Source organism: Platalea leucorodia (genome assembly GCF_965183815.1).
Source record: "Platalea leucorodia genome assembly, chromosome: 14".
NCBI lineage: Eukaryota > Metazoa > Chordata > Aves > Pelecaniformes > Threskiornithidae > Platalea > Platalea leucorodia.
In genome coordinates this window covers 4313571-4340326 of record NC_138836.1, presented here as the reverse complement: position 1 = coordinate 4340326, position 26756 = coordinate 4313571, and the positions used below count along the sequence as shown (strand labels likewise).

At 43.6% G+C, this 26756-nt stretch overlaps 1 protein-coding gene across 1 annotated transcript in view; it reads right to left on the bottom strand.

The window, feature by feature from the left end:
• Window positions 1–26145, bottom strand: part of HLF (HLF transcription factor, PAR bZIP family member) — a gene marked incomplete at its 5' end in the record, with an annotated part of 37959 nt that extends 11814 nt beyond the window's left edge. Inside the window, 4 exon segments of the mRNA XM_082327039.1 lie at window positions 23996–24331; window positions 25793–25957; window positions 25960–26058; window positions 26061–26145. Coding sequence (XP_082183165.1) covers window positions 23996–24331; window positions 25793–25957; window positions 25960–26058; window positions 26061–26145 — 685 coding nt within the window.
• Between the last annotated feature and the right edge of the window lie 611 nt (window positions 26146–26756).

The window sequence follows — 26756 nt, the reverse complement described above, 5'->3', positions numbered from 1 at the left end:
GGCTGTTCTAACCCCGTCAGTCCTCCTCCTCCCAGCAGAGACTGCCAGTGAGGAAGTCCAACGTAATAGCAATATTTTCAGTGTGGTTCCGTGTTCAAAGAGGACTGAGGCCATTCACTTGTGTCATCTAGTCACCAAAGGGCTGGTAAAAAAAATAGCAGCTCTTAATTGCTTGCAATAATTAAGATGAACAATTCAAAAGTAGAGTAGCATTTTTATATACCTACAAAACCAAAATGCTGATCTGGTATTGTGGGGCGCTCAGTCACCGTATCCTGGCTCTTAATTTCCCCTTTTTGAAACATTCCACCTACCAGCTGTGCCCAGGAGAGTTATGACAGAAATAACCTCTTCAGCTGCACCACTGCTTGACAGACGACTTATTTGTATTGCAAGAGATCCCTGGTGAATTATGTGGAACTCAATTTTGAATCATTCAACTCCCATAGAAATGTGCCTGATTTTCAGAAAATCTCCCTTCTCACAGCCCTTCCACACTTTTCATCAGCTCAACAGCTGGCTGGAGAACAGCGATGAGAAAAAGAAAAGGAAAGGGAGTGGAAGGGTTCTAATCAAAATATTTTCCCCTATTTTTTACACATATGTTGGAGGGAAAGAAAAGAGGAGTTTCTTATTCAATTTAGTAGCAACCCAGAGATAAAATATGTGTTTGCTAATAATTTTTCTTTATATAAGCTAAAGGCGCTTTGGGTATGTCAGTCAGACTATACAGTACGGCAGTTAAATTGACAGATAATCCTCACCCAGAGCTGCTCCAGAGAACCCCACTGCTCTGCCGATATGTCTTCCAAATTGTCTATCCGCTTGGCGGCTGGCCAGCTATTTGGGATAGTTCTCTTACTCCAAATCACAGCCTGTCCAAGACTAATCTGTCATCTATTTCTGCATTAACTCCTTCAGCCTCTCGGAAAAGTTATCTCAATACTGAACACAAGGCAGTGTGCAGGAATCCAAACAGGCAAAAATCCCCACAGGCAGCAAAGTAAAAGTATTCTGGAGGCCAAGATTTATCTAAGGACAGTATCTTGTCAGGTTATAATTCCTCAGTTACAATACTATAAGCATCACTGAATTTCCCTGCTATTAGGATTTTAGTATCTTCCAGAATCTGAAACATTTACATGGATAGTAAGACTATAACCTACATTAGCACTAAAGGGAATGACAAGTCACACCGTATGATCTTCCAGCCCTCACATGGCAGGACAAAACCAACCGCTCTCTGCCTGGGGGTGAAGAAGACACTTCACCCCGGGTGTATTTATGTAAACAGTTATTAGAGGAGCTTTGTTTTCTTCCGAAGCAACAGGAGATTAGTGTATTTTGACCAGTGCTCCACCCTGGCACAGACATTCCTCTATTTCTTATCTTACACAAACGTGATGCTGCTGAACATGGGGTGACTGCAAACGCTTCCTGCGGAAAGAAGGATCTTAATCCAATGCAACCACAGCATATTTGCTGCTCTTAACACACCAAAGACTGGCACATAAAAGTGTTTTTAAAATGTGTACTTTTTAAAGATATCAACATTGTTTACAAACCTTGTGTGTTTAATTATCAAAGAATTGTTATTTCCCCTCTCAGCATTGTGTGCCTCCTGCTCTGGGCCTCTACAGTATTATTACAGGCAGGACTGGTAGTCTTATTAAGATCGCCTGACACTTCCCACTAGAGGATGCTGCCCTCAGTTCCTTAGACCTTTGCCAGATTTCAACCATTCTACTTGGATTTGTATGTGCCCATTATGTTTCTGCCAAAATGGTTCTACAGTTTCCTGAAAAAGGTTCAGCAAAAATACTTTGTTTTGAACCTGTTAAAAATTTCTGGCAAACTTTTCACCAAACTGTGCTGGCGGCCTGTGCACTGGAAGAGAGGGCAGCTCCCAGGTCAATGTCGTTTCCCTTTCGTTTGTCTTCTTAAGATCTCGCTACTGCAAGCATGCTAAGGCTGGGTGAGAAAGGGGCAATTTGACTACGTGGTTAGGATTGAGAGCTGAGAAGGGGGCACAGAGGTGGGGAAGGTGAGGATGAGGGAGACCAGGAGCTGAAGGGGTGAGCTAAAGTGCCTGGAAGAGGAAGGCTGCTTCAGCAAAGGCTGGGATGAACGCATTCAGTAAAAGAGCATCATTGAAGGGAACAGGGCAGGAGAGTGCCTGTGCTGATGGTACAGACGCAGCTCCAGACTCCTGAGTCCCACAGATCCTCTGCTATCAGCAAATAGCGAAGTGCACTGGCAAAGCTCCCTGTCCCCCTTCAGCTCCTTACAGCGACAGTAAGTTGTCATCCTCTGCTCCGTCCAAGCAGCAGGACGCTGTGGGGTGCTGTCAGGTCCATTCCTACTCATTTCCAGTGTGCCTGTTGTAGGGGTGGCACATGAGAAAATCCAGCTTGTCTTTCCAATTTGTTTTTAGAATTAAATGCAAGAGTTGTCTTAAGAAGCACAGTCATGGTTGCAACAATCTTTAAAGTTTCGATCACATGCTATTTTTTCCAGATTCTTTCCTCGTTCAGCAGTCACTTGTTTCACTCATTTTGATTTATCCAAATGGACCCATACACTATTTGCCACAAATGATTCCAACCTCCTGTAGAGACACAATTAGCAACTTCTCAGGAGTTCCCTCCAGCATTGGCGACTACTGCACCTGCATGCTTCACAGAAACAATTTTTCCCCCACAAGACCCCCATGAAAGAAGGGGCAGCACTTTCTCTTTGCAGGTGAAGGACAGAAGTATAGAAATTTTAAATCAAAAGTACGCAGCCAGCCTCTCAGGTTAGCTAACGTTATAGGCATTGTCTGCATTTCAAATCTACTCTCACTGACTTTCATTGGAGGCTGGTGGCTGTACACCGACACAAGTGAGGGCCACCCAAGGTATCAAACTGGGCTCCCCACAAAAAGGGAAGCAAACATGCAGCGTGACAAGCTCACATAATCAAGTGACTTGCTCACAATTCTGCTGAAACTTTGTGGCAAAATCCAGTCTCTCTAGACAAAATCCTTCTGTCCTTACTGCCAGATTTTCCCTTCTCCTGCCGTTCCCCGCATCCTCTCACATCTGCAGTAAATGAGGTCAAGATCCAAGATCCTACAGACAACCGCTTCCTTCCTGATACAGCCCTGATTCAACCCAGAACTGCTCTGACCTCTGCATTCAAAAAGGGAAAAGGGAAAACAGAGGATATAATGTAATGAAAGCCTGCATCTCCAAGCAGACAAGGGAGGGGGGTGTGCTCTCTGAAGCTGCACACGTGGCCTTCGGTCGAGTGTTTGCAGGCTTTTGAGGGCTTGACTTTGCAACTCCTGCATGTGGTTAGCATAACGTGCATGTAATATGCGATGCCTGCTGTGCCAGTAATGTTCTGCCCTTCAAAAGCAATAAACAAACAAATACGAGGCACCACCAGTTAAAATTTTCCACTATGCCTACTGGACTTAAGACTCTACTCTTCCTTAAGATCCATACTCTGAAAACCTTACCCTGTCTTCAGCCTGCGCGAAGGCAGCACTTAGCTCAGGGAGGCCCCATTTCTGAAAGCTACCAGGAAATCAAGCTTTCCTTCCCTCCCAAACCAGCCCCTCACAACCAAACTGCAAGAGGTCTGAAGGCAGCTGCTCCTGTTCTGAACACCTCCCTTGCAGATGTGCTACATGCAGAAAGAGATGGGTTTAACCTGCTCCTGGGACACTGCACAGGGATTTTCAGATTCTTGAAAAGCATGAAATCCACAGCCCTCTTAAATGCTTTTCTGATTTTCTGTAGGGTGCTGCTTTCCTCACAGAGATAGGCCAAGATGGCATCCAGTGGGGACGGGGCCTGAAGCGAAGCTGCAGGGAAAAACATTCAGACAGGTATTTCATTTTAATTTACCCTTGGCTTAGAAGCACGTTTCGCTTCAGGATGCTGATATTCTCTGGTGCATTGGAGCTTCGTGACATCCTTTGGCATATCTGTGTATATTTTTGTTAATTGGCAATTCACGTATAGTAAGGTTCCTGAAAAAGTACCATTTTTCTTTCTTTTATTAAAGGGAAGGTTCCCGAGAAGCATCAGAATTGTTGACCTGTTCGGAAGGAGGCGAAGAGATCCATTTTTCTTTCCTTGGACAATTACATACCCAGCTTTAATAAACCAATCTCAAACAGCAGATTTTAGATAGAGCCCCTGCTTTAGATAACAGCCTCATAGGGCATCCATAAATAGGCCTTCACGTGGAATACCACTCAAAACAAAGACAACACTTGTCCTCAAAATGCATTCATGCCACTGCCACTGTGCTCTGCAAGACTCCAGACCAAGTCCGTTCCTCTCACATTGTTCTGTTTATTTGGCTAATGAACATCCAGGCCAGCACGCTCTCAGTCAGTAAACAGGTCTTGCAAAAAGCCATCGTGTAATCCTGAAAGCGTATGCCACCCATGACTCACGTATCTATTACCCAGTTCTGGTACCCAAACCCATCTCGCTTGGGTGTGTTATCAAAACACAGACCGAGTGAGATTTCAAATGGCATGGAAAAGCCACGTGAAACAGGTAACATTTCCTCTGCCTCCCAATCAGGAGCTGATGGCAAGCCGGAGAGACAGCCAACAGATGCTATCGGCTGCTCTCTGAACACAAGAAAAAGGGGTCACTGGGCAGAGTTACAGGAACTCGCAAATCTCGCCTTCTCTTCTGATCTGTTCTGTACGCACAAATCTGAACTATCTGTTGAAGTAGCTTTTTATTTTTACTTTTTTACATTTTTTGTTCACTAAAACAAAGTACACCCTTTATGTGACAAAATTAAATTGATGCTTTAGAGAGGATGATTTGTACAAAGTAATCGCATTTTAAGAAGCAGAGATGCCAGAATGGGGACGCACTGTTCCCATAACCTTCTAAGTAAGACTTAGTACATTTTCTTTTCTATCTGACTTAAATTAGGACCCTCTAACATGTTTTGGAAAAAAACCAAAATAAAACAAAACAAAACAGCAGAACCCCAAAACTTGTATTTGGTTTGTTACAGCCCAGTAACTGCAGAGGTCTAATTTGCTTTTACATACTCGTTTTATTCCCAATGAGCACACACAAAGAAAGCACAAGGGTGTGTGGTTGTATCTTTTTCGCTATTGATATATTTATCTTCATTTACAAAGTATACAAACACATCAGTCTCGGGTAGTCTGAAAAATAGGTCAGAGGAGGAAGGGAACACGTAACTGCGGCTTAGGGAAAATTCCAGGAGAACAGACTGTTGCATACGGACGTTACCCGCGTATCCGTAACTACTTCTTCACAGCTGCTGCATAATACAGGTTTTCGTGGCACATCAGACACAGACAAAACCAGGGAACTTCAAAAAGCAAGTCTGATTAAAAGAAATGACGACACTGAACACTGGGCAAGACATCATCTTATAAATTCACTTCTAAACGTGAGAGAGTCATCTAGCACCAGAAAATGGCACAAAACTACTGTGCCGAGGAGTCTCAAAAACCACACTGATGCCTGCAGAGATTTCTGCACCGAAGAACAGCATTCACATTTTTATAGAAAGATGAAGGTAAAGTGAGCAAAAAATCTTAGGGAAAAGTGACCAGAAAAGGCAACACATCCCAAAATCTTTATGTTTTTATCTTTTAAAAATAGTAGCAGTGAAAAAGGTTGACGATGAAATATTTCTTGAAGAAATCCTGAAATTCTAATACTTATTTTCCTTCTTGTGACCTCCTCTGCAAACTGTCCACAGCCCTGAACTGAGGCTCTGAACACACGATGTATGCATGTTCTGAATACAACAGATATGCAGAACCTGTGAAGATTCTGAACTATGTCAAAAATGAAATGAAAATGCCCCAAGACACAGAAGTCAAACCTCCTTCCATCTGTTGAGTAGCGCATTTATTGTGATGCCTTCAGAAGGCATCTCAGCAAAACAGATCAATAAAACTTAACCTGACTGCCATTTGAGATTGCTATTTCTTTCAAACTCTTTTCCCCCAGTTTGCAAGTAACAGAGGTTTTACTTTTGCTGTCACACACAGTGTGGCTGTCCATTGCCAATCAATGATAAAAATACTATCAACAAATTAAGTCAACATATTAAAAATAAAAATATCAATGTATTAAAAATAAAAACATATTTGAGTGTAATCTTGAGGCCAACGTGAACTGGCAAATCACTTATCAATTCACTGCACATGGGAGCTTTTAAACTATGTGTCTGCATTTTAGAAATGTACATAAACATAGAGGACTCTGTTCACTGAAAATTATCGTTAAGAAAAGTGTAAGCCAATGGCAACCGCTATGCAGTAACTATGTTTTTTAATAAAGTATTTTTCTTCCAGTAACCATAGCTGCAAATTTCAAAATTAGTTGCCAATCCAGACATACCAAATAACTTTCAAACAATATCTGGGCACTGAAACATTTCTTGAACGGAGACCTTTCTACCCCTTTGAATACAGTAAATTTCATGAAAGCCTCTGCCCGCCCGGTAACAAAGCCCTCTGCGCGCTGTGCTGTACTCGGCGCTTCCCAGCAGCCAGACATCCAGCTCAGCACCACTCCGATTAAAAACAACGTGTCTTCCTACTTTCATAGGCGCCCTATCACTGGTATGCAGCACCCCTCTTTCAGGTTTACTTGGGAGGGGGGAAGTGCCAATGCACTTACCTTTGACACCTTCAGTTTCCACAAGACTTACAATTTATATTAAATATAACAGCGCTTTACTAACAGCTGATTCCCACAGAAGTGAACTGACTGGTCTGGCTTCCTTTTTACAACAGCGGTCATCCCATTCTCTATACAGGATACCTGTGAGACAGTATATGCCTCATAGTATTTTACTGTCCAAGGCCGTTGAGAGGATTTGGGGGGAGGATGGGACACGAAACAATCCTTCGTGTTATTTTCCTCTTATTCACCAGGTCACCGGTAGGCAAAGACGCTGCAGGCTTCACTGCCCCTGCAGGACTCCCACTATGTGCCCCTGCTGACTACAGGATCGGGTCTGCAAGAGTTGGCCATGCAGAAAAAGGTGTATCTGTGCCCAAATGAAAGGAGAAACACTGGGGAGTTGGAAAGCACTGCAAGCTGAGGGCAGCAACAATTCATAGGCTTGGAAAATTATGTGGGCTCTACCTTTTACACTCCTGTTAACTCTGATTTTCATGAAGTAGGTGGTGTTGCTACAGCAACTGTCATATCACATAATTTCTGCTGTCTCTATCACACAGATCATCTTATTTTATCTTAAACTCAGATATGCAGCTTCTCCTATTCTAAAGCCCTCTATATTTTGGATATAAAAAATTACACAAAATCGAGCTGTGCCTTGTAAATGATATTTTTTAAAAATGTAGCAAAGCTTACAGAACATTTTTATTTGTTCTCCTTTTACAAATGCAGAAGGAATAAAGAAAACGGCACTGACCACATTTATGATAATCCAGAGTTTCAGAAACAAATTAAGAGCTGGTCTCATGATAAAGACGCTTCGTGCCACCTTTAATGTGTTCTTCCTGTAGGAAGCTAACCCCGTGTTCTGGTGCACTTCACCAGAAGTAACTCATCTATTCACAGGTGAAACCACCTTGCTTCCTCATGCCCAGGCCACTTACGTACTTACATTCCACACAATTCACACCCAGCTTGGATGCTGCTGCCCATCCACCGCACACAACACGCTGTTCAACTCGTGCACCTCACAGGCACCTACTGAAGCAGAAGTCTCAGCCCATCTTTACCTGTTTCAGAAGGTTTGTTCTAGCTGCTAGGGATGAGGTTGCCACCCGGCTTTGCAGCTCCCTTGCTCAGGAACCCGAGAACTTGGCTCTACCTCCTTTGCCTGCATTTTGCTGCCTGGATAAGGTCTTTGAGGACTCAAGGCACAAGCAAAACTCAATAAAATCCTGATGACGGAAAGGATCTATTAAATTTTTGTTATTAACATGCATTCCAAATCATGCACTCACAGATCCTCCTTTATAAAATAAAAAAACCAATGTGGAACAGTAGTAAATATTCAGTTACACCCTCGGGCTACTCAGGAAACGAAAGCAAGCCCTATCTATAGTCAAAGGTTATTGCACAAACCACTCAGCCGCTAGCACAGCTCAGACCACCAGATCAAGCTCTGCCACAGCCACAGCCTAAGGTGGTATGTATTTCTATCTGCTTCTTCCTAAGCATTTCCAGTCACGTTCAAAACAACCAATGCAGTCACCAAATTACACTTCACTTCTACAAAGACAGGTCCTGGGCAGATGGAAATGTGTCCGCACGATCTAACCTGTGGGCAAGAAGCGCATCTGGTGTACCTGGTTAAAGGCTATGCACACAATTAAGATACCAAGTGGCCTTTCAGTTCTTTCAATGACTTTGCAAGCTTCACTTCAGTGCCCCAGTACTTGCCAGTTATTCGTTAGCTCAATTTCCTACAGAAGTGAGTTTTGTGCAATCATGCTGTCCACATGACTGTCTAGCCTCCTCCCAGCAACTTCTGGAACTGTTGGCCAATTTCAAACAAATTTGGCAGAGAGGTATGGACATGTATTACTAACAAGCTTTGTGAAAACAATCTAAATGAAAGAAGCTCTTAACTCCCTGGCTGAAGGAAGGCTGCAGGAGCCTCGTTACCCATCAGAGAACCCACAGAGATTTTGCTGCTCTTGGAACCGATTTCTTGGGCAGGTAGTAGGAAGGAAAAAAGGAAAGTATTCACCAAGTTATTATTTATTACAGCAGTCAGGAAAGTCACTTAATCCTCTTGTTCTCCACTGGAATTGAGAATATTTTCTCACCTTATCCCACCCACTCCTTTACTATTTCCAGTAATCACAAGCAAAATTATTTGTTTGACAACTGCGCTGCCACTTGACAACATCTCTGAATTTCACAAAGACACATCTGGTATTGATAGCCATTAAAACAGTCATGCACATGTCCTGTCTTAAAAATCAATGTAGAAGACAGTCAGATGTGGAAAACCCAGCTGTCTGGTATCATCTGAGCATCTATTTATTCTTATAATATGTAGTGAAAACCAGAGCTCTACTAGAAAGAGCTTTTTTCTATTATCCACAGCACTTATTATGCAAGTAATTTAAGTCTTCCAACCAAGACACAGTAGGAGTGTTTGGGAATCAACAAATTTGCTCTGGCAGCAGTGAAACATTCATTACTGGGTTTGGGGTGGGGAGGGGTTTGGTTGGAGGGGGGGATTATTTTTTTTTTTTTAAGATTTTGTTGAAATGCAAGACAAAAAGCTAGGTGAGGAATGCTGGGTAGGACTCATAGCTAAGAATTAGAGTGCTCTAGATTTATGCTGAAAACTGCCTGTCTCTGCACACTTGAGGGATACACACTAACACACAGACCAATATTTGCAAGATCAGAGATCCCTTCTAACCTTCTTCCTTCTTAACTCTCACTGCTGTTATTTCAGGGTTACTAATGTCCGCAATTACCGAAGCCCAGGGAACAACGGGTTAAACTTATCAAAGAAAAAACAAGCAAGGGAAACACCTTTCCTCTTTCTGCTTAACTGGATAATTGGTTAGCAGGAACCTGCTTGATGAGTTTCAGCAGCTCCTAGAGATCAGGTAAGGCTGTTTCTGCGAGCGGCTAAAGCTGCCGACTGTACAAACATCCTTCAGCCGACCAACACGGTACCCCTCGCTAAGGCTGGGTTTTTGACAGCTAAAATTTCCAGAAGGCAATGAAGCAGTTTGTATACCAACGATCCATCCAAACCCAGCGAGAGCAAGGAACTGAACTATTTTAGGTAGAATATTTTATAGATGTTACATATATAAAACTGTCTTATGGTCAGAATAAATAGGTTATTTAAAAAAATGTGTAAGTGAATGAAGAAAGACTAAATAATTCTCACTGCGATAGAGAGAGCACAACAGTAAGGTTCAAAAGAATAAGTAACAGCTTCTGTCCTAGTAATTTAAGGGGCTAAGAAAATTCTCGTTCTGAAGGTTCACGTGACAAATCAAAGGGCTTCACTGGATCTGTACAATCCTCTGGGCTTATTACTTGATACCATCTATCTATAATGCAAAGATTTTACTCAAGTAATTAGTGATTTTCAGTTGAGTTGGCTAAAGGAAAGTATATGAGGGTTGATTTTCACACAGGGATTATCTTGCCCTGTGTCAGATGTGTGTGCAAGCACGTGAGTTTAAAAAAAAAAAAAAAAAAAAAAAGACAAACCCCAGTAAAATCTTGCTATAAATTCAAACCAGTCACAACTCTATGATCACCACAGCAGCACCTATAGCAATAACTGCAAAATATTGGAAAAAGATTTACTTAGCTGTCCATGTTATCGCCTTCATTTCTATTTATTCACCTTGATGTTTCAATCAACTAAACACCGCAAATGATAAATGGACATTTATACACACTGATTTTTAACATGGATAACCAAGCGCTCCCTTCTGAAGCTCTGTCAGTCGACACCAGCCACGAGTCTTACCCCGGGGCTCCTTCTCCCAGGTTCTCTTCTCTCTCAGGATGCGGGAGAGACTAAGAGAAGGCAACTGTAAATTTATATCCTTAAGAACAACATAAAGATTTGGGGAAAAGTATCTCAGCTTTTGCCAGTATTGATCTGCTTAGACACAGCTCAAAGAGTCTGATAAAGTACAAAGTTACTGTAAAAACAGACTTCCAGGCTCACTACTGTCCATATAAAACAAACCAACCAACCCCTCCCCACGTTTCAAGAGATGTCCCTTCACAAAAGAACAGGAACTGCTCCTCAAACACTACTGCTTGCAATCATGTTTTGTACCCCCTTCCCAAGCGCTATGTCTATTTGTACTATTTTTTCATACAAGGGTGCCCTCAGAGATGTTGGGGTTTCAAACCCAGAGCCAATTTTCCAAAACACACTGTATTTTGAAAAGCCCATTTTTGTTTCACAGAGAAATAAATGAGTTTGCATCATAAAGCCTTTATCCCCCCAAACCCAAAGCCTCCCATACAGTTAAAAATCAAATCCAGCTTTATTTTCCTGCATGAGTCAGGCTGCATGCAAACAGCTTCAGAGGAAGGCAAGCTTGGGGTGGAGAATAGAACTGAAATAAGAACAACAAGGATCCCTCTCTGGATTTCTAACACCACACTCCTATTTTCCCAAGACATTTGCTAACATTTTCATTTTAAAACTAGAGGAAAGCCACCCCCTTCCCCCCTAAAAGAAGTTTTAAAGATCATAAAGACACACAAGGACACACTTTATTATTTTAACAATTATTGCTATTTTCAGAGTTCCAGCACAGCTACTTCCTTCCATAATTGGACTTCAATCAAACCCTAGTGAAGCTTTTGATCTTGGAAAGAGTAACAACATAACCCTGTTATCAGCACATAGGGGGCAAAGAGTAGAACATCCAGAATTTTTCAATAGAAGAAAGTTAATTGCTTTGACTTATATTTATCAAAGGTCATGGCTACAAGTTCTGAGTGCACAGACGTAACGGTGCACACCGAGAAATGTTGTATAGACTGGCCAAAGTAAGTACTGGGATTATACTATCTGTGTGCATTTTAAAAAAAAAAAAAAAAAAAAAAAAGAGAGAGAAAAGAAAAAAAGCAGCAAAACAATGCTAGATTACTATCCAAATATACCCCAATGGATGTCCTGCCAAATAGCAAACATGTGGCTGTAAGCTCCAAACTGAAATAAAAGCTTGGCCAGAAGCCCAGAGCTTCACTGTATTTTGCTCAGCTAGCCATAGTCTGGCAGAACAGAGTGAACACATTCTCAGCCACGTGATAGAGAAGCCCATCGGGCCAAGCTGATTTCCTTGCGTTGGTTAAATGTGATCTTCAGACTGTACACACCAGCGGCTTTGGGAAAACGTGAGAAAGTGGGAAACAACAAGCCACGGGCTATAAACTTCAGGGCAGCAAAAAAATTACTTAAGGTGTTTGCTGAAACGCTACTGTGGCCAGCGCTGTATTTTAACAAGGTGTTAACTGGGCTTGTAGGGCTGAGCGCATTCGGCAAGGGCGCTGAGCACCGGGCATTCACCTGGATTTCGACAGGAGTTACACACCATCGTCTCCTTCAAGAACACAGACCCTGAAAGGACCTGATTTCAAAAAGGCACTGCAAATTCTTCATTGTAGAGGACTGAGAGCTTTCCATCAGTGGCTCAAAAATGCAGTACGCTGAACTACTTCAAATTCCATATTCAGGAGAATCAGAGGTACTTAGGCCTCTCAGGATGTGGCCCAGTACAGGAAGGGTATGACTCTGATGGTGGTATACGTCCCCTATAGCTCAGATTTTGCCGACACAAATAGTCACCAAGTAGAACTACTGAACACAGAGAAACGTTCATGAACTGAGAAAGAATTTGGCCAAAGGATTCCATCTGAAAAACACGCAGGGTCTAACGGGATAAAAGCTGCCCCAATGATAAGATATTATATTTTGATAGTAGTGATGATAATGTTTTTCAATAACTGACTTAGGAAGAGACAAGCAGCATCCCTGGCCAGCATCAGAGGTGCACGTGACTTGCGAGAGCATGTTACATGTGGAAGCAGAAAGAAAAGCCTCCAAACGCAAGACCTTTCAGAAGTACATCCCTGCTACAGATAAGAGCAACTCAGGTGAAACAGTCATGAGAGTACATAAGAAAAGTGAGATTTGTTTACTTTCTAACAGAAATAAATTTATAACCTAGACACGTGCAGCAGCTGGTGAAATCAGAGCCACACACGAGTTAACAATTACACCTCCAGGTCTTTTCTTCTATTTGGCTAATGATTTCTTTTCACGTGTTCAGAACAGACAGTCCAGACAGAGACTACCACAATTTTCAACAATGACTTCAACCATGTCGCACTGAGAAAATTGAACAGCTAAGAGAGTTTGGAAAAGTGTTTCTTAAACCTGGTGATGAGTCCAGTCCAACAGAAAGATCAGCCTTTCTGAGAGCGGCCACGTGATTACGGATGCATGATCGTCAGGTCTCAGGGTCTGGACAATCCATGCCCTGATTTTTTAAGTGCCGAGACACCAACAGCTAAGGTGTTTCAAGCAGACACCCAACCACAGCTGTCCAATATTTGTAGCTGAAGGCTTGTGGTTTAACCTCCTCAAGAGGTAGATATGCAGGTTAACTTTAAATATGCTGCACTCTTTCCTAATTCTCCCATTTAAGTATACAGTTGAGTGATGCAGGAGTTCATAAGGTCAACCTCCTGCTCCATTTTACTCAATTTATGTTATTCTCAAAAAATGGCTCTATCACCAGACTACTACCACTCCAGAAAGACCTTCATCTAATGAGCAACCCCATTTTTTTTGCTTATGTGAATTTGAGTAAGGCATTGTAACAACATACGGCTAAGGACCATGACACAATTTTGATCCCTGACTTATTAACCTTACCTGTTATTTACGCTCTTCCAAGAAAAATAATCTTCACTACAGGCAGGGGAATTAATTCCTCATTTTTCAATGCAGATGTATTGATACAGAGGGCAGGCCCTCAGACAGTTGGATACAAAGGCCATACTATGGCCAGTCCCTTGTGACTAACCTGCTTGGGTAGATGTGGTCCCTGGAGAAGTCTGGAAATTGGGAGCGGGAATTAAACAAAAGTGCCCTAAGGTATTCTTAGTTTCACTCTCCAAAGTTTGCAGACTTTTTCCTAATCTTCAGAGCAGTGATCACCCAGCTCAACATTGATTCTGGCCCCCTTTTTTTAGCTACCTGGTTGCAGTCACTCATTACACCACCCTCACTCTGCAGTAAGCAACGAGAATTGGGCTACTCCATGGGGCTAGCCCAGCATATAAAATGGGTAAACCAATTTAAATTATCTCAGGATGTATGTAACACACACACACAAAACTCATTGAGCAAATATATGCTGCTGTGAAAATTTTACTTTGACATCCATATGCCGCTCTGGTATACTTCAAACAGCAGTGAGCTCAGCACATGCCGTTTCAGATCTGTATGATTTTTTACTCTTCCAAAGTTAAGCTGAAGGCAATGTCTTAGACACAGTCTTTAAAAAAAAAAAAAAAAAAAAAAAAAAAAAAAAAAAAGAGAGTGCAACGCAAAAAAGAAATGCAACATTTCCCAGTAAACTTTCTCCAACTTAATCCTGAGAAAGCAGGAGGAAACTCTTGAGTGTCTTTTCATACAGGTTTTGTTTCTTTTTTTTTTTTTTTTTTTAAAAGACACTTCATATAGCATGTGCCACTGCCAGACTGAACAGGCTTCTGGGCCTCAGCTAAGCGTTACCTTACCACAAAGGGTTATCGACATGTCTTGATGCTGTGCTGGAAACAGAACATAGAAAGGTAGCGAGGTTCTAACAAATTTCTAAACGCCTGAACAAGTATGTGCGTTCAGGGGTAGAGGGAATGGGACACTAAGGGAGCAGGGGAGTCCACCCAGCCGCGCTGCATTATACTGCGAGCGTGTTGTGTCATTACAGCTTTATCCCGACACACCCATATTTACAGCACACAATGTACTGTACAATTCACAATGCCAAGTAACTCAACATATCTAATCTGGCAGAAAAACTAAGTCATATCAGGTTAATCCAATTCTTAAATTGCACAACTTTGAAAAGCCAATAGGAAAACAAATCTTGTGCTCCCCCTATTCCTCCTCCCAACACACAAAGCCTGCCACGACCTACTATTCCTCTGCGATCCCTCAGCATTTTTAGCCCACTCTCACTGTCCCCTTGCTCTCAGTCGCTTCTAACCTACCTCCACCCCAGACCCGGGCGGCAGAGTGAAAGGTACGCCGATGAGAGCGAGCCGTAAAAGGCAGCTTTGTCTGCAGCGCCCTGGCCAAACCGTGAAGAATGAATGGCAAGACGCATACACAAGGTCACTTGGACACCTGCCCGCATGTGATACTGCAATAATTGTGATAACAGCCCTCAAATTTGAAGTTGGCTGACTGCAAGGTAGTTTCAAACAGGGCAGTGGAGCTGAGGCGCTTCTGCGGCACAAGAAGAACGGGATATAGCAAGGTTGCGTAAAGTTCAGAAAATCTCTAGGTAAAATAATTGTGCTCGACTTTGGAGATGATTGAGATCATTCCATTGCCTGGGTTCAGTGCCTTCGAGACCTTCCCTACAAACCTTATGGCTGGTTTTCTAACTTGTCTTTTTAAATGAAACCTTGGAATCTCATATAATCACAAGACTCCAGGAGCTGAGGATTTTAAAAGAATAATTATGGTGGAAAATTTTTTGTGACACCCCCCCCAACACACACTAAACCAATTAAACCTGGTTTCTTGCAGATTCGTTTCTCAAAGTGAATTGAGATCTCACAGTGTCTAAAAAGGTGTCAGCTTTCCCAGAAGCACTTCACACAGATCAGGCATTTTAAAGGTCTTATGTAAATTCTCCGATGTAGAAAACGCACATTTACATTACAGCTCTTCCTGCTCAGTAACATATTCCCTTCCTATCCACTCATCTATTTTCATGAAATTTTAGGAATGCAATTATTCTTTCAGAATCACAACTTTCTTGCCACATTTGGTTAAAATCAGCCAATATACTCAAATATCATGAAGCAGGAACACGCAAAGGGCCACACATACCTAGCATGGCTGGATATGGTTTGTTTTCATAGCAAACCTGGCAAAAAAATACCCCAACGCTCATCCATCAGAGCAAGCAGCAGAGCTGCAAGAGTTACATACATAAAATGGCCAAATGCCCCACGCTGCAACGAGGGGCCGCAGCTGCAGGGATTACAGACGTCAGTAACATCTATATTTCCACTATGCAGCACAAAGAAAGAGGAAACAGTGGCATGTCTGATTGCTGCAGGGTCCTTCAAATTAAGTCAGTTTAACCCTCTCTGTTTTGATGAGGATTTGGTTTTGAGTGCTTAGTTCCTACTTACTAAGCATTAGAAGCTAAGCACACAGCTGTTTTTTAAGCAGACTTCTTGCTGGAGGAGGACTCATTTCCAAATGTTGAAATGGCGAGTTTGTAAAATTAAATTGTTTTAAGTCACCTCCTCGGTTTCAATGCAGCCCTCTCGCTTTGAGCCTGTGTTTTATATTCCGCGGCCTTGAGTAATATACTCTTCCACAAGAGGGTTTACTGCTATTATTTCAGTAATCTCACTGTGCTAAAAATATTGATTGCTCTGTCAAACGGCATTCTGCAGGAGTACTTTGTGTTTAGAAGTTTCATATTATTGTCCCTTCAGTTTTTCAAAGTGCAATCTACAGTTTCCTTCCTCTCACCTCCTCAGAATCTCAAGTTATAAGCACTTACTAGTGGGGCCGCATTTAATTTCTGTTTTGAGTGCTTTCATCCGCATCACGATTGCTAAGTTACCAGGTCACCTCAAATATAGCAATGTCCACATACAAGAAGTAAGTGGGGAGCCTTGCGAGTGATTTAAAAAAATTTTAAGATCCAACCATTGCCACACAAAGTAATGGATCTTGCTATGGACGGAGACCCCTGTTCATTCATTTGTTTATTAAATTCAGGAGTACCAACCAGTTCTGTAATGAATTACTTAATCTTTGACCTATTGTCCACAGCCATGTTCCAGAACAAAGAATTTATAGCAAGCTGAGCTCCCTAAGGCTAATTGGAAAAGAACGCTTTTTTTTAAACCATTCTCCATCCTCAACAAATCTTTGCCAAACTGTGTATTTTTGCCTCTCTACTTATACACCTACATATCTAAGGATGACATTTTGTTACAGATGAGTTATTGCTGTAGTTCACTCTAGCTTCTGCTTGTAGTAAATGCACGCTAATGCATCAATCTGTGGGTTCCTGTTGAGTTTTGTTTCAGTAATAATCTAGATTTGTGTTCCAGTTAATAAGGACCTGAGTTTTCTAGCACCCTAATGCAATTTGGATTTTTTTATTTCCTCCTACAAACAGCCATATACCAAAACACAAACAAAGAGCTTCAAGACAAACTTCTCAGCAGGGCCTGTTGCAATAGGACAACGGGTAATGGTTTTAAAGTAAAAGATTTAAACTAGATACAAGAAATTTTTTACGAGGGTGGTGAAACACTGCACAGGTTGCCCACAGAGGTGGTAGAGGTCCCATCCCTGGAAACATTCAAGGTTGGGCTGGACGGGGCTCTGAGCAACCTGATCTGGTTGAAGATGTCCCTGCTCATGGCAGAGAGGGTGGACTAGGTGCCCTTTAAAGGTTCCTTCCAACCCAAATTGTTCTGTGATTCTAAGGTCCTCGATGCCTGTTTTCATTAAATGGCACATAATAGGAACCAGAGAATTCTACCAGTAAGATGAAGAGCTAAAGCTGTTTCTCTCAAAGTTGAGCAGAGAACCCTGAAGCAAGAGCATGCCACATCAGAAGCTAAGCAGTGGTGTTGGATGGTGTACAATGAAAATCTGGGCCAAATTTAGCCCTGGCAAGATTTAGTTCAGAGAATGGGACAGGAAAGCATAATTGTACAATGGCTTCAAGCATGTCAGAAATGTGAGAGGCTGAACAATAACTCGTATTTGTTTAAAACCTGATGGATAGCACCTCAGTTTTGGAAAGCTGAAGTGCTATGAAGAGCCCTACTGGGGGGGGGGGGGGGGGGGGGGGAGAGGAAGGAGGGAGGGGGGAGGAAGAAAAAAAAAAGTTGCAACACATGCTCCCTTACCTACCCTTGTTAGCTCTTCCTGCATTAGCTCTGAAGCTCTCCAGACCAAATTCATCTTTGTGATAAATAGACGGATTCTTTAATGCCATTTCTTCATAAAAAAGGCAACACAAGCTACAAAACCTGTTTGTCATGCATTCATTTTGACAGTTGTGCATTTTACATTCATTTTCTATACTAACTCATTATGCATAACTTACTCCATTAAATGGAGTAGATTTGAGATTTAAGTAAATGTTTTTTTCAGAGCTTTCATTATCTACTTAATGTAGAAGAGATCAAATCACAGTTTTTCTTGAATATAACTTAATTGAAATACTCCTGTCTGATCATCCCAGTCTTCTGTGGAATTCAGACAAAATACTGAAAATGTGTTTTATTTGTTATGAAAGCGAGACTTCACAAAAAGGAAACTTATGATCATGTTTGTGTGATACAAATACTAAATAGCTCCATAGTGTACTGCCAGCCAACCAAGCTTCTGATTTCATAATGCTCTGAAGTCCTCTTTACTGATGACAAGTACGTCCTTTCACCCCAAGAAAACTCCCCTAGTGCACCAAGGGCTGTTACCCCCCTTGAAAAAAAATCCAGAAAGATGAATGACAAGAGAATGAATGGTGACATTTTGCTGCTCCACCTAGGAGCTGACGAAGGACAGCAGTCAACAAGCTGCTCTCCTGCCGAGCAATACTGAAAGCAGTAAGACCACATGAGGAGTAAAGCACTCATTGCTGAGATTAATTGGGCAGAATCTGGCCACTGCTAGCTCCCACAATTGCCAATCTGCTGTCATATACATATGGAGAGACTGAAACAATTTAATGTGCTTCCTAGTACCTTCATCTAATCAGGTAATATCAATGTCTTTTTATACATCTACTGATGAGGTCTTCTCTCAACTATAACATACTGCTTTGTGAAAGACCCCAGGGTGTACTCGCTTCTTAAAAATCAAATCACTGCACTAGACAATCATTCAATCAAACACTCTCCAATACACTTTGAGATGGGAAGCAAGGCTCCAAGAAAGACACCATACTACTTCTAGGTAATTGCAACAAGTTCAACACCGACATCCTTGAAATGTCTTTCTAAGGGGACAAAAAACCCCTGCTTGTTCCCTCTGTGTATCCTCTTCTAACACCAGATAGCCCTTACTTGCCTAAGCAGCTCTATCTGCGTGGAAAGCACTATTCCCAATGAGAACTGAAGAGTCAGGCCAGGTATATTTTGAAAGTTTCACATAAAACCCAACATGTTTCATGCTGTTTACTGTTTGAACTCCGAATTAACTTCAAGTTCTTTCATGCAGTCAAGCAATTATTTAACCAATAATCAACATTTAACAGTGAATATTAAAATTAGATTTCTTGAAGGAGACACAGTGTTCTTGCTTCTAGCATTAACGAGATTGTGCGTTCAGCACTTTTTTCCCTGTTATCATGTGACAGGCTATTTTTAATATTTGCCTGAATATATTTTGCATCTTCCTTTGATCCAGAAAGCAGTGTTGTGAGGCTTGTCTGCATATTGCATTTCCCTTGCCGCAGCAGTCCGGAGCGAAGCTTTTCCATTTCACTGCAATTTCGGCATCGGCTGGTAATGGCAGGAGCACGCAGCCGTGCGTGCGTGCCTGCTGCTCTAGCAAAAGCCATGCTGAGCAGGCTGCACAGGGGACTGCCACGTGCCTAAAGCACATGGTCATGCAGGCAACAGCCATCCAGAGCCTCATGTGAGAGTCAATGTGAAGAGCAGCTCTCGGCACCAGCCCGCCTGACGGTTTAGCTGGTCATTCCCATGCTGTCACGTGGGAGAACAAAGGTCAGGAAATTCCCAGCTCCTCTTGGTGCTGGAGGTAGAGTCCTTCGACTCCAAGAGTGGGGGCTCAGGCTGTGGCTCATGCAACACCTATAACTGCTTGTAAACAATGATTAAAGCTTAGGAGAGGATTCCACATGCAAGCTGGCAGCTGGGAATGCTGCCCTCCACACTACAAAGGCTGTGCTGGAAGAGGAGGTCACGTTAAGAAACACAGGGGAAGGAAGACTGCAATAAAGGGAGTGTTGCACACACACCCTTTTGTGGGCTGCCCCCTTCACCAAGTCATCCCCAGTATGCAGTTGAGAGGCTGGATGGAGCAAGAACAAACCTCTCCCAGGTGGCTGCTGTGCCTATCACAAACAAGAGTTAAAAGAATGATGAGAACCACCCAATCACGCCTAGTGTCAATCATTACAGTGCAGTATCCATGTAAGAAGTAAAAGGTAATGGATACTGCGCTCTAGATGAAGTATCTCGGCTGAATAAATAAAACATAGCACTTAAACTCGTTGTGTTCTTGGCGGGGGGGGACATAAGTACACTTGAAATGAAACAGTTTTCAGCTTTTTGATTAATGTACCCCTTTTTCTTTTTTTTGAACTGAAAGTGAAGACTTGCAGATACTGCACATATGTATATTTCCGCAGCAGATTACAAAGCGTGTTTTTCTTTTTTTCTTTCCTTAAATAATCTTTGGCAGATCCTTTGCAAGTAGTCTAAGGCACCCAGCCATCCAGGCAACACAGAACGAAAACCACTGTCATAGGAACGCAAAGAACAAGGGAATTTTTTCAAAGCCTCCAATAGCCCTGTCCTCCTTAAGGAGCAGGGCAGTAACAAACCATGGGCTATCACTGTGTCAGCAGCGTCCCCGTGACATAGCCCTACATCCAAGGCTTTGGTGGCAAACAGAAAATTCGGATCTAAACCACAAAATCCCCAAAACCTTCTAATTAGGGTCTTCCACCAGACTTAGACGATGCTTCCAAATTCTAATTCACTCCATTAAAACCCTTTACAGTAGCTGCCCCATTCATCCAAATAAGGGCTACCCAGGGAAAAGAGCCAGGTAAAAGCAACCACCAACTAGTTACCTGCAAAATATGAACCTCTCTTTACATACAAAGAGCTACGAATACTCGCAATTTGCTTAAAGGACTCCGCAGTTAAATGGAGATTTACGTTCCACCAAAAAACTGGCAAAAGACAACACAAAGCCTGCAACAGATGAAGAACCACGAAAATATGTTTGCAGTAACAGGTTACTTTAAAAGCTAGCTTTATAAAACCTGTTTTTCTGAAGGAGACTACAGATTTCAACCAACTACCAGCATCCAGTACAGGGAGAGAAAAGTAGTTTTAAATGCATCTCTACACATTACAATGAATGGTGGTCTGCAATGCTAAAATACATAAAAATACTGGTTTTTTTATTAACAAAATTGGTGCTGTAAAAATACATCCGATTCCAGTTTTGCAACAGCCATTACCCTGTGTCCCTCCTCTTCAAAAGAAAACCAGTATTTGCTACGTGTACATTCCGCGGACAGAAATTTATGGGAAAGTAGGCGCTTGCTTTATTCTTTGCTATAGTCCAGGGAACAGATGATAAACTGAGTCAAATTTATAACAAACCTTTTTGTGGTTGTTGTAATTTTTTTTACCTTTAAGGAAAAAAAAAACCATCAGTGAGGATTTTGTAATGTCATGTTTACCGTCAGGGTCATCTCATCTTTGCTGAGCCTGATGACACCTCTAAGTGAATGCCAATGCAGATTTCCAGCTCTCTTCCAGAGATGGTATAAAATACATATTTGGGCAATACCATTAGCTTCTAGAGACAGCTAAGGCTTGTATTTCCACACAGGCACAAAATTAAATCTTCTTATGCCACTCTTCTATAGACCCTCTGTGTCCGAGTTACACCATGCACGTACATGAGTCACGTTCGGTGTTCCACGTGCACGTGTACATCCTCCCCCGTACACAGTACATGCAGGTATAGGAGTTTTGACCAACTGCACGTGATACGCTGATGCTAAATGCTGCGGAGCCATTTAAAGTAGGGACACAAACAGTACAGGATTTGACCCTGCCTTCAGCCAGAGTCCACATGCTTCAACAGGCTTCCACGGTAAGACAAAATTCAGAGGACACGACAAGGAAATATTTTTAGGAGAACTGCTATCACCTAAACAATTCAGTCTTCCTAAAAATAATAAGATCACGTGGAATTAATTTTTATTGAACTGCATACTTTATACTATTTGTTCTGGGGTTTATTACAATAATACAAATCACAACAGCCAGGCATACTGGAACGGTAGCTCACACCTATTAAAAAAACCTTTCTTCATGTGACACTTAAAAAAATGTATTTTAAAAGTCGTAACATATATTAACCAAAAGGCTCCATTATAATGATTTTAACATTTACCTCCAGACTAACTTTCATATTTCAAAGCAGCACATTTGCCTCGGCACTTTTACGACAACCTTAAATGCTCATTTGCACTTTTACTAAAAATTTGGGGGTTTAAATACATTCTGTCTTATTTTAAAACTTGTTCAAATGCTAAACTCTAAGATGATCTCTTCAAAACAGATTGTCAAAGTCAGATTTTTACACGACAGCACATAAAAATTTCAACAACCTGCTGATAAACCAGACTACTGTTAATTAAGTCGTAGTACCTATCTGTAATTGGAGGGGGGAAGAGAAAATATTTTAAGAAATGGAATAAGCTCCCTGTTAAAAAACACATTTACGCAAAAAAAAAATATATTATTCTTAAGGCAAGACGGCATGGAAAAAAAAACCCTGCAAATTTACATGTTTTATCCTACCCCAAGAGACATGACTTCTTTTACAACAGTAAAAAAGCATACAGAGTTTCTAGTGAGAAAAGTTTGTAACCCCGAGCTGCAAACAGCTCAGGAAAAACTCAAAAAAATCAATGAGTTGAAAAGTCATGTGGACAGCTGATTACAAATAAATTCTGACAGGTGATCATTAAAAGTCTGGCTCATAACCAGGCTCCTCTGAAAAAAAGAACGAGGACAGATTATCTGCTTTTCATTTTACGCGTGCATATACAACAGAAAATGGTGTAGCGTATACACACTATTTTTAAAAACTGGCTCAGAAAAAGCAAGGGTTTTTTATATTCTGCTCTTGCCAATTCCAAATATATTTTAACTTTGGAAACCCTTATAAGTTATTAGTTAACTATGAAATGCCTTGAAACTCAAATACAAAACAAAGTCAAATCCACATACAGTAAAAGTAAGTAAGTGAAATCCACGACTAAACACACATTTCTGACTTGGAGCCAAGGCGCCTGCTGACAGGTTTGGGGTGCTTGGGGGGGTGTTTTATTTCTTTTTAATGAGACAGGAATGTTGCAGACTTGTAAGACTTTTCTATTTCATCCTGCTCCACAACTTTTGTCCTTCTATTTATTTATTTTGCCTCCTTATCAGATGATTCTGACAATGACTTCGCACGCTGAGCATGGCAAACGATCAAGCAGAAGGGAGAGGAGTGGTTTCCTGCTCCCAAGAGCACACTTTGCTCTAGCAAACCTTGTGTGAGCAGAAGAGCACAATAAATAAGTCACCCTTGGTCTTTTCTTCCCCCCCCCCCCCTTTTTTTTTTTTTTTTAAGAAAGGAAGGCAAAGCTCCATGTTTTCCAAACTTCAATATTGACACTATTCCACTGACCGTGATCTCAGCCACGCTGGTGTCAAGCCAGAGCAGTTATTCTGGATTCGTACTAGTGTCTCTAAAGGGATGATTTCAAGTGCTAATAAAGTAATAGAAGACTTCCCCTGACTTCAAACGGGTTTGAATTATGCATTACAATCAGAACTTGGACTCCATGATGTTTTCTTTGCCTACAGCTTAGGGTGACTATGGATGTAATTTATCAACTCAGGTCAGAGTTACACTCAGTTTATGCAAGATTATAATGCCGTTCCAAAATTTAGTTCCCACCCCATATACTGTGGCAAATTTTACTTTGCTTAATAAAGAATAAGATTATGGCCAAAGTTTCAAACAGGAAGCATTATCTTTAAGTTTTAACTTCAAAATAATTGCCCACTCCTGTGTTCCCACATCAAATATTGGCCAACGGGATATTCTCTTTCATGGCCCCTCTCCCTGTTCATTTAACACCACGGCATCTACGCATTACTATTCCATTTGTGGTCTTTTTACTTGCTAATAGCCAGGCTATCAACGAAGAAAAGATAGGCAAGTTTCCTTGGAATGCCCACTTTTTTTACACAATTTAAAGAAAAATCCTTATGCAGCAGCTTAGCAATAACTAGAGCTATTATGTTTACTTTTTGGAGTGTGAGTGAATCATATTGGCTCTCTCTAAGCTGCCTGTCAACCATATAGGGAGAAGTAATTATTTACACTGGAGAGGAGGGCTCATGCCAAAATCCATAGGAAGTTCTTAAGTCTGATTTACCTGGTCTGACCGGGCTCTGCATGCAGTTCTGCGACACCATGCCTGGATGGACTGAAGTAGAAGCCCTGCTGCTGAGGTCCATGACAGAGGGTGATGCTGAGGTAGCTTGCTGGAGACCTGACTGGTGTGGGCTATGCTCATGCTGGTTTGGGCTGGGTGGAATGCCATTTTCTGAGAGGAATTCTTCCAGGTCCATGTATTCCAACTGGAAAGTGTCTCCATCGTATGGCAGTGTCTTGTCCCATAATGTCGGACCCAAGAAAGCTGACTGAGGGACCGTAGTACTGGTGCTGTCATCGTCTAACTTCTTCTCTTTGTCTTTTTCTTTACCGAATGCTTAAACAAAACACATAACAAAGATATAAGAGCTCAGTAATTAAAATATCAGCTACTACTACTTCAATTATTTCTGCTACACTCTCAGTTGTAATAAACGAATACTCCCTTCATAAAAAAAACACTCCTTCAATTCTCTCTGTTTGGCAGAGAATTGACAGGTCAAGCCAACTGAGCACCTTTGCTGGATCTAACCATGTTTTTGAGATTTTCCTCTATATTAACAATTCCACTGCACGCATGGCTTTGAATGTCAGCTTCAATACGTACTCAACAGACTTAGAAGTGAGTATTTAACTTACAGCAAACTGGAAGATGTTGCTGTATTCTGTTGAAAATGAACAGTCTTAACCTAAAATGCCTGTAATTCATTATCCCATTGTACTTCTAAATTAAGGTCCCAGTCTTGCTAGTCCTTCCACAAGGGAAGTAATCCTCAAATTCAGTACTTCTTAACATTACTAACTTACAACAAGAGCGAACTGAAAGAATATGTACTTATGATATGACAAAATATGTACTTATATGATATGCAGAGGAGCTAACAAAAAATCCAGAAGTAGAAGCAAAGCAAAAAAAAAAAAAAGTTAAAATGATGCTTCCTACTCATTCCTATGATATCCAGTGATGTCAACACACATTTTTGAAGAGAAACACCTGGTTTCTCTGCAAGATTTGCAAGAATCCAAACGGATAAAGCTTTCTGTCACTACCATGCCTTCTTAACACTTTCTTTTTAACCACATGCAACAACACCGGTGAAATCCGGCAAGTCGCTTCACAACAAAACTCAGAAAACTGAGGACACAAAAAGCCTTGGCTCTGCAAAACCCTTCATAGGGTTTTGGTTTCCACGCATTTCCAATGAATCAAACGCACAAGGTGCAATTACGTCCGCACTGCCGCAGCTTTCCAGAAAAGTTGCAACTTTCTGCTGCTAAAACGCCTTTCGGTTACAGGGCAGCCGGTTTCGCGGAGGGTGGTTTGGAAGGGGCGGGCGGGGGGAGCAGCGGGCCGCCCCAGGGGGGGCTGCGGCGGGACCTCGGCTCGGCCTGGGGGCTCCGCGCCGCCGCCCTGCTCGCCCCGCTCTACCCAACGCTTCGCCCCGGGCCAATCGCGCCCTCAAGTTTGTTCTTCCAGGCGGCCGGAGCCGTCCGCGCCGCGGCTCCGCTGCGGCGATGGAAAAACCGAGCGCCTTCCGTTAGGTCAAGGCCGACTGCGCCCATCGCTCCCCGCCGAACACCCCCACCGACACCAGCCCGTACTTAATCGCCTCAGGGGGGGATCGGAGGGAGAAGAGGGAAAGGGAGGCGGCGGTCCCTGAGGCGACGGCAGGATGGGGGCCGCCATTTCGGGGCGCCTGCCCTCACTGGGCCGGGCGGTGAGGGGGCCCGGAGGGGGCGGGGGGCAGAGCCGGCCCCGGGGGGCCGGGGGAGCGAGGGCCGCCCGGGGAAGCCTCACCGTCTTCGTGAGCGAGCGGCAGCTTGAGCGGGTTTTCCAGCAGGGACTTCAGCACCCCGTAGGTGGGAGGTAGGAAGGTGGGGTTCAGCGGGAGCGGCCGCGACATGGTGGGCTTTGCCTCGGGGCAGCTGCGCGGCAGCGGTTCCTTCCCCTTCCTCTCGCGGCGGCGCCGCTACGAAGCGCGGTGAAACGGGCGCAGAGCCGAGCCGAGCCGAGCCCCGCTGGGCGAGGGGCGCCTGGAGGCCGCCGGAGCAGGGGAGCGGGAGAGGCCCCTCCGCCGCGCAGCTCCGCCACCGCCGCCCGCGCCGCTCCCGCCGCCCGCTCTGCGCCGCGCGCCCCGGCCGCGCGCCCATGTGCAGGCGCTGCCGGCGCTGACGTCAGGCGCGGCGCGGCACCGCCATTGGCGCGGGGGGTGCGGCGGGCGGCCCCGCCCCCCCGCTCCGCCCCGCCCCTCCCGGCACGCGCGGCGGCCGTTACCGGCGGCGGGACGGCGGCAGCCGCGGCGGGGGGAGGGGCGCCGGGGTCGGCCCGTGCGCGGGGTTCGGCGGGGAGCGCGGCCGCTCCCCCCCCCCGTCCGCCCGCCGGGAGCCGCGGCCGGCGAGGCCGCGGCCGGGAGCCGTCGCCCCGGTAACCGGGAGGAATGTTAATGAGCGTGAATGTTTGACCTCGCTCGGTGCATCCGAGCGTGAGGGCAGCGGGAGCGCGGCGGCGCCCCTCGGGGAGCGGGGGGGGCACCCCCGCCGCCGCGGCCTGAGGGAGCCGGGCCGGGCCGGGCCGCTGCGTGAGGGGCGGCGGGCGGCGCCCGGCCCAGCGGGGAGCACCGAGGCGGCGGCGCGGGAGCCGGCGGGCGAACGGCCCCGGCGCCCGAAGGGGGCGAGGCGAGCGCGATCGCTATCCATCCTACGGGAACCGGTGACCGGGCTTGCCAGCATTTAGTTTCGGATCTTTTCTAGGTCTCGTTTCC